The sequence below is a fragment of the Momordica charantia genome (assembly GCF_013281855.1).
Source record: "Momordica charantia cultivar OHB3-1 chromosome 5 unlocalized genomic scaffold, Mcharantia_2.0 BLBB01000005.1, whole genome shotgun sequence".
Classification (NCBI taxonomy): domain Eukaryota; kingdom Viridiplantae; phylum Streptophyta; class Magnoliopsida; order Cucurbitales; family Cucurbitaceae; genus Momordica; species Momordica charantia.
The window spans coordinates 4,168,097-4,179,047 of record NW_028275163.1 but is presented as its reverse complement, the minus strand read 5'-3'; the positions used below and the strand labels follow the sequence as shown (position 1 = coordinate 4,179,047).

Here is a 10,951-nt window from a genome sequence, read left to right as displayed (position 1 = left end):
AAAATAGTAATAAAAATTGAAAAAACACTGCATAGTACATATATAGAAGAGAATTTGAATAGAAAAAATAAAAATGAGTCAAATTAATTAAAAATAAATAAATCACTGTCGATTTAACTTATAAATCAGTCGATCGATTAGTGCATACTGAAAAATCATCGGTTTTCAGATTTGAAAACCTACCGTATCGGTTTTCAATAATAAAGTGGCAAAAAATCGACCCCGACGAATCGATAATCAACCCTATCATAAAGTCTTGGATCCAAGTCGAGTGCTGGGTCGGGAGATACAGGTGCTTGCTACCTATGTGTTTTTGAAATAAGAATAATGAAAAAAAGATTGGCGGTGGGGCCCGGTGATTCGTCCACGTCATCATTCGGGTGCCCAGGAATCATCGCCAGCAGGTGGGTCCCGCCCGCCACATTTCTATCTCCTCCTACACCTGGCTCCTTACCCCTTCAATTTTTTTCCACCCCACCGGTAGGAAATTACAAACCAAAACTAAAAAATAAAATAAAATAAAACACAACGCTGAAATGACCATAATACCCTCCTCGCGACCTATATATCCCCACGAAGCTGGCGACCGGCCATCCACGTCCGACCTCTGATATTTCTTCCTTCACCCATTCCATTAAAACTCTCTTTTTTTTCCTTTTCTTTTTTCTTTTTGTTTTTGGTTCAGTTTTAGTTTTCTAGCCATGTTGGGCGTTTTCAGTAGCTCGATCATGTCGCCGCCGGAAGAGCTAGTGGCCGCCGGCAGCCGTACGCCGTCGCCGAAGATCACATCGGCGGCTCTGGTGAACCGGTTCGTCGAGAGCAACGGCTCCGCCGTGTCGCTGCAGGTCGGGGACCAGGCTTACCTCGCTTACACTCACCAAAACGAGTCCCCTTTCCAACCCAGGTAATTACAACGTCGTTTTTTTCTTTTTCCAATTTATTAAATCAACCGAAATCCGGTCGACCTTCCGATCAGACTTGTAGACTCCCCGGCGATCGGACGGTCGAGAATGACTTTATAGTTCTTCTATCTCCGCCGTACGGTTATTGTCTGTTTGGATGCTGAGAAAACTAGAAGAAACCGACGGGAAAATCGTTTTGGAGTGCTCGATCTTTCTCCGCGGCGTCCAAACTCCACTAAATTTTCATTAAATTGGCAAAATCAAAATTTTGTTTGTGTCGGAAAAGTTTTTAGGTGAGAGTATTGAATGGCTACGATTTGTCGATCTCGTGGGTAGCGTGACTGGCACGTGCGATCGTGCTCACCGATACTGCCCTCCCTAGATTTGTCTGACAAGTGTCCATTGGCGTCCTGACACGTGTGCCATTGTTTTTGTCAATCGTCTGACAAATTATCCACTCAACCAATAACATAAAATAAATATTATTTTAGAGATGCGGAACATAATTGGATAAATAAGACATGATAAAATTCAATAGTTGGATCCTATACCCAAATAAATGTCTCAAAGTTTTTTTTTTTTTTGAAGGAAAAATGTCTCAAAGTTAAACTATATTAGTCCACTGTATTTCAACTGGCCAAAATATTATTTATTTAGTGTTTTTTTTTTCTTGGTTTTCTTATCAATCTTTCTGACTTTTCAAAATGAGATAACCAAATAGGATTTTAGCTTAATTTCAATTTAGGTCATTTTTAGCTGCGGATGAATGCAAAATGTAAGGAAAAAAAATCAAATAATTTGAAATAAGGTCCTTTTTGGCGGCTGATGAATGCAAACTTTAGGAAAAATTTTTATTGTTACCGTAGTATTATTCAAATCTTTCGACCCACGTCTTTTTTAGTACAGAAATTACTAATGTTAGGTAAAAAAAATTTATGTCTGCATTTGGTTAAATTAACGTGTTCGGTGTAATATTAAAATTTTTAAAAAGGTTATTATTAAAAGAATCTTAAAAAATAGGGGTCACGTAACTTATAATTAATGCTTCTTTTTCTCTCTTTTTTATTGGTTTCACTCAATCGAGTAAAGTAAAAACCAATCAGAATTCGATCCTCGTTCGCACGACACGTGGTGGGCAGTGACGTCAATCCAACTCATTAAACAAATATTAAATAAAGGTAAACAATTAATTAATTAAATGATTGATGAATAACGTGACGACAGGTCGTTTGCGGTGAAGGACGACATATTCTGTTTATTCGCGGGAGTTCTTGAAAACTTGGGGAGCCTGAGGCAGCAGTACGGGCTGGCCAAATCGGCAAACGAGGTAATTCTGGTGATCGAAGCTTACAAGGCGCTCCGGGACCGGGCGCCGTACCCGCCCAGCCACGTCGTCGGCCATCTCACCGGCAATTTTGCCTTCATCGTCTACGACAAATCCACCTCAACTCTCTTCGTGGCTTCTGTAAGTCTCATAATCCCCATTTCTCTCTTGCTTTGATCAGTTCGCTCGGTGTTCGTCGAATAATCAGGGCTTTCGCCGTGCAATTCTGGCAGGATCGGAACGGGAAGGTCCCGTTGTATTGGGGAATCACCGCCGATGGATATGTGGCTTATTCCGATAACGCCGATCTGCTCAAGGGTGCTTGCGGGAAGTCACTTGCTTCTTTTCCTCAAGGTACATCCTCCTCGAGCTTTCCGAGTCTCTGTAACTGTCGGCTTTCTCTGTAAAGATAATTGAGGTTTTGTTTTTGTTTGTGTTTTCGCAGGGTGCTTCTTGTCGACAGCAGTTGGTGAACTGAGATGCTATCATAATCCTAAGAACAAGATTACTGCAGTTCCTGCCAATGAAGAAGAGATATGGGGTGCCACATTCAAAGTAATTCAAAACACTACATTGGATTTTTCGAATTTGTCACTGAATCCTTGATGTCTAAGACTTGTTTTTGTGGTTGATGTTCGTTTTCAGGTGGAGGGGCCAGCAGCTGTAGCAGCCACACGGTGAAGAGTGGATTTTTTCGCACGGCGGTGGAGATTTTCATATATCTGAGTTTGTCCATTTGGGGAAGATGGAGAGGTTTATTTGTGGTTGAAAAAGATGGATAGCTAACAGACAGGGATGTGTTTGTGTTTGTGTTTGTGTCTGACCAGAGAGGCAGATGGGTGTGTTTTTTTCTTTGTTTTCTTCTTTTTTGCTTTTACCTGATGTAAAGTCCTTTTGCTTTTGGTGTCAATAAAGTCCGTGACTTTGTAGAATTATCCTTTGTCATACACATCAAAATTCTAGATAAAGAAACTTGAATTTTCCACCACTTTTGATTCCGCCATTTTCGACCATCTATTCCAATGTATTGTTTCATATCATTGACATTTGAACCAGAACATTATGCAATTACTGAAACGTATCAAACAGAGCCTCAAATTATTGTATATATTCCAATGGCCAAGAGAGCAAATTTTGTCTATGGTGATGTGATGGCCTTAAAAACCATAGATATTGTCTCTGCCTTTGTCTGTTTCTACATGAAACGACCAATTGTCATGTTGATTAGCCTCTGGAATAGAATATATGACCGACACAACCAATTGACTCATGAGTACCTCCAGCAAGGTTGCAAGATCAGCAGATTTGATCAGTGAGCCGGAGAAATATCCTCCAGACTGCAAGAAGGAACCAATATTAGAAGTTGATCTGTTTTTTATATATAAATGATCTCCATCCCCGACGTTCACCGTACCTTCTCCACAAGAACTCGATGATGTCGGTAGTAAGGGTTGATCTTTTCTTATTCTCAAATGCAAGTGATGCAGCCCTTCTAAGTAGAGCAGATCCAGCAATGCACCCTAATATGGTTGGATTCTTTGGGCTATGTGTAAAAGGGCTTCATAAAAGATCATATATGGAATCAGAATCCGTCAGATGAGATTGAAAATCATATGCTGTTTAAATTCTAAAACTTGCCTGGTAGCCAAATTCCCATCTGTGGCTAAGCCTTGCCGCCGTGCCCAAGATACGAAAACTGCAACACTGAAACCACAGGGAGAAAGAAAACAATTTCAGACATTGTTGAAGAAAGTCGTGAACTTTTAGGGTTCTCAACTCTTGAATGAGAAATATAAATAAGGTACGTTGAAAAGATTAATTCATGGCAGTACTTGCCTTCCTGAAAGTATATCACCTTGGCCACCACAACGGCGAGGAGAACCATAGATGCTCACTGATTGTACTGCATCGGGTACCATAAAATTCACTTAATGGAAGAATCCAGTATAATCTAGCAAGGGAGAAACTCTGACACCGTATTAGTATTTACAACAACCCTTAAGAAGCACAAATTCCTAAATCTTCATGGACATTATGACAGGTCAAAACCAAAAATCCAAAGGATTTTACAGAAATTAGAAAGAACACTTTCAATCTATATTCAATTTGATTCACTTCCACCATGATATCAGGACAACAGCTTAGCTTAGTATACATAAGAGGGAATTTTATTGTTTTTTTCCTAATCTGACCAGGAGGTAAACTTCTGGTTGGTGACACTGACAATCAATTAATCTCCTAATCATAGAGAAGAAACATTGAATGTAGCACTTTTACAACATTGACATGGAAAATTATTTTGGAGTTGTACTCGGTACCTGTCTCACCGTCACTGATGAGGTCAGCTCTCCCTTTCCTGAGTATAGTTAGGCCACCAATCCTGATCATGTCCAAAAGTTTAGAGAACCAAAGACTGGAAAATTAAATTAAATAATAATGTACACTATGTAAGAAATTATAAAATAGAATGGAGCATAAACCCGCGTAGGAAAAGCTATCTCCAATTATCTTTGGCAATATAGAATGCCAGATGATTATTTATAGCTAGCCAACAAGAATCCCTTTAGTAAGATACAGTTATAATTTTCATCCTAATGTTAGTACCTTCATACTTCATAAATAATTATTTCAGGAAAGAAGTAGGCTAAATCGAGGAGTGATCAACTGTTGGAAGGGTAGGACACACCACCAAAACATTCCCATTCTTGACATTGAACCATTTGGCTAAAGACTTCAGAATGTGCAAATAGAGTTACTTCATTTAGAAAAAACGATAATGAGTCCTGAATATGTAGTAACATCTATTCTGAATTCTGATCAGATGAGGTCAACCCCTCAGCTTCCAACTTTTGTAAATATATGTACCTTAACCCGCTGATTTTGGGGTTGCGCTAGGTAGTGTGTCCATACAAGATTCACTTGAGCAATAAGTACGTCACCATTCCAGAATCATGACATATGGAAACTCTATTCAGATGGGAAAACATGAAGACTTTACCTTTTGACGAGGGACAGCAATTGCTTAGAAGCATCTTGTTCATCGATTTCAGCAAGCAGCACATTTTTCACAAGACGTTTATATTCGTTTACATTTGGAGTTAGGACGGCCAGGGGGTAATTGCTTACAAGGTGAAGATTGTCAGTGATAAGAAAGAGTCCATCCTGAAAAGCAACAAACACAACCAGCTGTCAGCAGCCACCTCCTAGAGACCTGTTGGATAGTAGCATGCATAACAATAGTATAAACAAGGCAAAATCGTATTTGCTTTGGTATATGCATACCCCGTCTATAACCATTGGTATATTGGTCTGCCTTGCATGCTTTATGATTTCGCTGACACAATCCTGCAACAGTTTTCAACCATTAGCAAAATTTTATGGTAGCGTTTCATAGGCAAGACAAAGAAATTTGATGACAAATCCAAAGGAGAAAGTTGTTAGATTTGAAAAATCACTTCAACCTCTGGGATGATTATAATTCATGTTTGAAGACTTGTTGAAAAAGTAAAAAGGCATAGGCTTACAGCCAAAGCAACCGCCAGAAAATATCAGACCAATGTAATTGAAGAAACAGTGGAGTAATTAACTTCATTTTACCATTTTAGTGGTCTGAAAAGGCAAAAGAGAGACACAGAGAATCAAAATTTTTCCATTTTTTGTAAAGACTCAGAGAGTGGAATTTCTTACATCTTTTGTATCTATCTTTGGGATCTCAATTGATTTGATTTTCGCACCTAAAATCCTTTGAACAAATAATTGTAGGGGTATCAAGTTACCAGCCCCTGGTATTGAAACCATTTGTAGAATTTACGCCAAGTTAGCATATATAGCCCTAATCAGCTTGTCCAAAATGATTATTTGAAACAAATTATCATCAGACTTACTAGTTCTAATGATCTTGAGGCATTGTCCTTAGCCTATAATAGAACCAACTAATCTGCACTTTCAAAGTCTATCATTTGAAGCAGGGGCAGCTCAATAATTACAAGTAATAGTCAGAGACGCTGCTGAAGTTCTGTTTGCAAGGCATCTGGGAGTACCTTATGCATATCAAGTTTGGGTAACAATATGACTTGACAATCATTTTCAGATAAGAAAATACAATCGTTATCGAACTATGCATCTTAGTTCAATCTACTCGAAAGAATTAAGACATGGGAAAAGTTCTAGCATCCTTCCCTAACTATGCACTTGATTTCAAATTTGTTCCTTAAGTTTTCAAATTCTCAACTACCTACCCCCATACTTTTGATTGATTTAAATTAAGACTCCCAACCACTAAAAAACAATGAGAAATGGACATGAATGGTTATTTTTAAAACTACTGACTGACGTGTACAACAAAAATGAGGTTTTCGTCCCAATGTGGCAAAAGGACTACAGTAAAGAAGGATTTTACCTTCATTCATTCAGCAGTTAGCATGAAGAAGGAAAAAAGGAGAGGGCTTTCACTATCTCATTTGCCAAATCAATATGAAAAATCTCATTTTCTCAAACATGTCAGCCAAAAGGTTGAAAACTTGAAGATATCATTAAAGCTTTTAAAATAAAGTCCATAGTTCAAGAGCAAATTATATAATTTAGCCAAAAAGCAATAACAAAATCACCAGAAGAAATGGGTCCCTTCCGAGGCCTGGACCAATGACAAGGCAATCAAATCTTTCCAGCCACTTGTCAACCTCAGCAAGAACCTTTTCTGCAATGAACTTCTTTTCCTCATCTCTAAAACATCATTAGAGGCATTAGAAAAATATTAAAATTTCCATTTAATTCTTTTTTTTCCCTCGGACCGAAATATAGAAAGCAAAAAGCACCTGACGCTGTATGATTCTTCTAAAACGGGATGCACAATTAACTCTGGACTATAGCTCTTTATGACAGGAGCAGCATCTTTTGTGCAGAAAACGTGAGACAAATCTGCACCCTGAAAGGAAAAACAAATGGTTTGTTTGTTATACACCTTACCTTCACGAGTAAAAAGAGGAAAAATTAATTATATAAACAAAAATGTAGAATAAAATTCTCTAACAAGACAACCAAGAAAAAGAGTCTGAACTAACAATTTTCAAAGCTGATATAGCAGCGAAGTATGGAGCACCTGTGTACTCACGACATCCACCAATAACAGCTATCTTCCCTGATAAACATATATAGATTGTTAAATAGAGTATTTCTCAACCTTAGCCACACTCTAATTCTAACACAGGGAAAATCATAAAATAAAGCATAAAACGTAATTGGAAGACAAAAGCGTAAACTGACACCAGGGATCAATATTGAAAATGAGTTAGCAAAATCTATCCAATAGCCAAAAACCATCAATTTGAAAAGTTGACTAACTATAAAGTTCTTGCAAACTGATTCATCACAAAAAATATACTCGAGTATTTACCAACCATTTGCGCAGATGGAAAATAAAAGAAAAGCCATAGAACTACAGGGTACATTTTGAGCTTACCCGCCTGGCCTTTGTATCTGTTGGGATCAAGAGAAGGTGTAATTGCTCTTATAATGTTCTCAGCATCAGCCTCAACAGAAGTCCCACTCATGGCTTTGATTTGTTGCCGCCTATTCTGATGGGTGCAATCACCGAAACCTCCAAGAGACCTTATCAAGAACTGTTGTCGTCTAAACACAGCCGAGGAAGCCAAAATTCAATTACTTTGCACTGTCGATTCACGTCAACTGATTAGGTCTCGAACGTGATGGAATCCGAAAATAGTTACTTCATTCTGTGGAAAATCAGTACCTTCTACTAATGCAACAGAAATGAGACTTAAAATAATTCGGTTCTTTAACCCACAGAAGAATTTTACAATTGAAACCAAAATCAAAGCTCAATTTGAGCCAGGAGCCTCAATCTTCGTCATAGAAACCAAAATCAAAGCAATTATTAGGGGAAAAAAATGCAACCTAATTCAGCTCCGATTTAGGGGAAGAACTATTCTTCTTAGAGAATCAGCCAAGCTAATGAGAGTCCAAATTCAATAACGGATAGAAAAATTTCAGGTTCAGCATACCTTAAGAGTTCTTCGCCTTTCGACGGGAGGAGGAGGAGAAGAAAGACGAAGAAGAGCGATTACACGAGGAAGGTGATGTGGCAGAAGTCAATCGTTCCACGTAGAGGGAGGTTTTCACTCAGCTCGGTCGACATGTAGTCCCAAGAAAGCAAAGCAACGTTTGTTCCGCTTGTTGAAGAAATATCGACATGTCGTTCAAATCACTTTTTTTTTTCTTTTTTTTTTCCATAAAATTTACACTCTTGTCATTGATACTCATTATCCAATTTACTAGTATTCAAAATATAAGATTGGTAAATTGAGAGATTACAATTTAAATTCTTTAAATTTTGTCTAATTAGACTATAAAAAATACCAAATCCCAAAATACTAACAGATCCCAAAAATCTTCAATAATTGAAAAATTTTGAAAACTCCTCCTTCCTCCGAGTTTTCTTCTTCCTCTCTTGTTCGAAGACTGCTCCGTTTCGACTGTCTGTGCTCCTTCTCTTCAACTTTTCTTCTTCGTCTCCAGTCGTATACGTTCCTCCATCTCCAGTGCCGTCAACGTTCTTCGTCTCCGGTTGTCGTCTCCATTATTTTTCATCGCTGGAGCAGTCCTCTATTCTTCCTCTCTCGTTCGATTTCCGACTGCTCCTTCATTTTCGTTTGTCGTCTCCTTCGTCTCGCCAACTGGAAAGTAATTTTTTCTCACATTCCAATATATCCTCCAAGTTTTTTATTTCATATTTGAACAATGTTAATAACCTATTGTTTTTTTTTTACTACTAAACCCCTTCCATACACATATATATTCAATGTTTTTTTTTCGATCTATGATTTTGTACAGTTTAACGCTCTATTTTTGTAGCCAAAGCGAGCATAGCTCAGTAGTAATTGTCATATACCTCAAATCAAGAGACTGCGAGTTCGAATCCCCTCTCCAACACGTTGTACTAAAAAAAAATAGGAATATGTTAACTAATGCTCTGGAATTGGTAAGAAATTATTTCAAATTCCAAGATTTAAGAAATTAATTATATGGGTGCAGGAGAGTGATGTGAATAAATTAGAAAAAATGAAAAATCTATTTTTCTCCTACAAATAGGGTAAATTTGTAACTTCTTATGTTTTAATTTAAAATCCTTCCAAATCTGATCTATTTGGAACGGAATTTCTTTTTTGATAAAAAAATACTGATTTTAAATGACCTGTGATTTCAAATTCTTTCCACCAAACATCGGATCCATTTCGTAAGGTTTATTTTTTCATTTTTAATAAAGAAAAATGTTTCGTAACGATCGATGATAAAATAATATTTTTATTTATATTAGGAAAAATTGAAAATGTGAATAAATTTCTACATAACTGTCAGAATGTTACAAGAAAAAACAATGCTAAGATGGGATGATATTAAGCTACGAAGGTTAGTGTTAGAATAACAAGTTTAATCTCAGTTACACCCTCAACCAAATTTAGGTCAGTGTTGCGAAGAGAAGAGAACCGATGAAGGAAGCGGCGAAGTTGAATGCGGCCAGGTCCGGCTTGGTGGTGATCGGAGCTCTGGCCTTCGGATATCTCAGCCTGCAGCTCGTGTTCAAGCCCTACCTCGAGAAAGCTCAGAGCTCTCTCCAACATCCCCATTCGGAGCCCTCAACAATTCCCGAAGACGCCATTTCAAAGCGCCATGATTAAGCTCCATCTTCATTCTTTTGCCTCAGCAAGTATAAATAAGTTTATCTCGATGGAGATTACTTCCAAATTTCTCCAGATTTCATGTGTCGATACTCGTTGAAGAAGATTACAGGCGGAGATACAGACAAGCCAGACAATTAATAAACTCCTGAAAACTTCTCTCTGATCAAGGAGGAATCCCTTTAGTTCTCATGGTATGTGCTCACTGAAATCTGGAATTTTACCATTCCAAGATTCACTGTGGTTCCAATCGTTTCTTTGCAACATCACGAACATTGTCCGGGAAGAAAATTATCTGTTGTAGTTTGATGTTCTTAGGTTATAAATTTCAGTGGCACTGCGTCTTTGTTATGAAAAGTGAAGATTATACTTTGGTCTATCTATGTGGTAATACTATTATGTTTTCGGTTTCTTTCATGATAGTTCAGATTAATAGTTCATCAGCTGATATCAAAAACATTCTCCATGGTTATTCGCAAGACAATTTAGCTTTCTTCTTGAAAGTGTTCTTATCTGGAATGACCTGCCATCGGCAGCAGTTTCTGTTTTTCTTTTTATTTCTTTTTACTACTGCTCCTGTGATGTCTGAATCTCAACCACACTAAGATTTATTCTTATCTTATCAAAAGATTTCCCACGGGTTATTTCTATTATGAATGAGTGGATCATCCACTCTGGTATCATGTATTATTGAAAAAATGGTGATGTTTGATACAAATAAAAGTCTGAAGATTTAGTTAAGATTAGAAATTGATGTAAATCTAGTTTGTGCACATCTTCTCTGTCTCTTTGAGCCTAAAGAGTTGGAAAAGCCAAATCTTCTATGATTCTATCATACATGATTGGGTTGTGAAAATTTTTGGATAGGCTTTTCACACTCTGATTTATCATGGCAAAAAGTCTCTCACATCATTGGCCTTCAAATAGAATTACTTGATTGAATGATGTCCGAGATCCCGAATTCGAAACGGGATTAGAGAGATCATTGAAGTCTACTGAAGCTGGTCTTGAGGGGGCGGTGTGTCTCCTGG

General features: G+C 37.7%; 2 protein-coding genes across 7 annotated transcripts; one reads left to right on the top strand and one right to left on the bottom strand.

Moving 5' to 3' along the window:
* Positions 1–580: 580 nt before the first annotated feature.
* Positions 581–3,214, top strand: AILP1 (aluminum induced protein with YGL and LRDR motifs). 2 transcript variants are annotated; one of them, XM_088123935.1, is made up of 5 exons: positions 584–904; positions 2,127–2,367; positions 2,460–2,580; positions 2,672–2,781; positions 2,872–3,214. In XM_088123935.1, exons 1-5 carry the CDS (start codon positions 702–704, stop codon positions 2,905–2,907), a joined length of 711 nt encoding a protein of 236 aa, XP_087980061.1. In that variant the 5' UTR covers positions 584–701; the 3' UTR covers positions 2,908–3,214. The 2 variants fall into 2 exon arrangements, with proteins under 2 accessions (XP_087980062.1, XP_087980061.1); XM_088123936.1 differs by lacking the exon at positions 2,127–2,367 and having other exon boundaries at positions 581–904; positions 2,408–2,580.
* Positions 3,184–8,396, bottom strand: LOC111009202 (pfkB-like carbohydrate kinase family protein). Of its 5 annotated transcripts, none has more exons than XM_022282192.2 (12): positions 8,247–8,396; positions 7,685–7,894; positions 7,287–7,363; positions 7,041–7,150; positions 6,834–6,948; positions 5,509–5,571; positions 5,225–5,388; positions 4,545–4,606; positions 4,063–4,129; positions 3,865–3,930; positions 3,641–3,784; positions 3,184–3,563 (listed from the first exon to the last, which is right to left on the bottom strand). In XM_022282192.2, the coding sequence occupies exons 2-12, from the start codon at positions 7,773–7,775 to the stop codon at positions 3,536–3,538; spliced, it is 987 nt and encodes a 328-aa protein (XP_022137884.1). In that variant the 5' UTR covers positions 7,776–7,894; positions 8,247–8,396; the 3' UTR covers positions 3,184–3,535. The 5 variants fall into 5 exon arrangements, with proteins under 5 accessions (XP_022137884.1, XP_022137885.1, XP_022137883.1 ...); XM_022282193.2 differs by having other exon boundaries at positions 7,685–7,958; positions 8,247–8,390; XM_022282191.2 differs by having other exon boundaries at positions 7,685–7,978; positions 8,247–8,339.
* Between the last annotated feature and the right edge of the window lie 2,555 nt (positions 8,397–10,951).

Coding starts and splice junctions, on each gene's coding strand:
- AILP1 (XM_088123935.1), top strand. CDS start 702: ATGTTGGGCGTTTTCAGTAGCTCGATCATGTCGCCGCCGGAAGAGCTA. Junction 905..2,126: donor GAGTCCCCTTTCCAACCCAG/GTAATTACAACG, acceptor ACGTGACGACAG/GTCGTTTGCGGTGAAGGACG. Junction 2,368..2,459: donor CAACTCTCTTCGTGGCTTCT/GTAAGTCTCATA, acceptor CAATTCTGGCAG/GATCGGAACGGGAAGGTCCC.
- LOC111009202 (XM_022282192.2), bottom strand. CDS start 7,775: ATGAGTGGGACTTCTGTTGAGGCTGATGCTGAGAACATTATAAGAGCA. Junction 4,130..4,544: donor CATCAGTGACGGTGAGACAG/GTACCGAGTACA, acceptor TACCCGATGCAG/TACAATCAGTGAGCATCTAT. Junction 3,931..4,062: donor GGTGATATACTTTCAGGAAG/GCAAGTACTGCC, acceptor CTGTGGTTTCAG/TGTTGCAGTTTTCGTATCTT.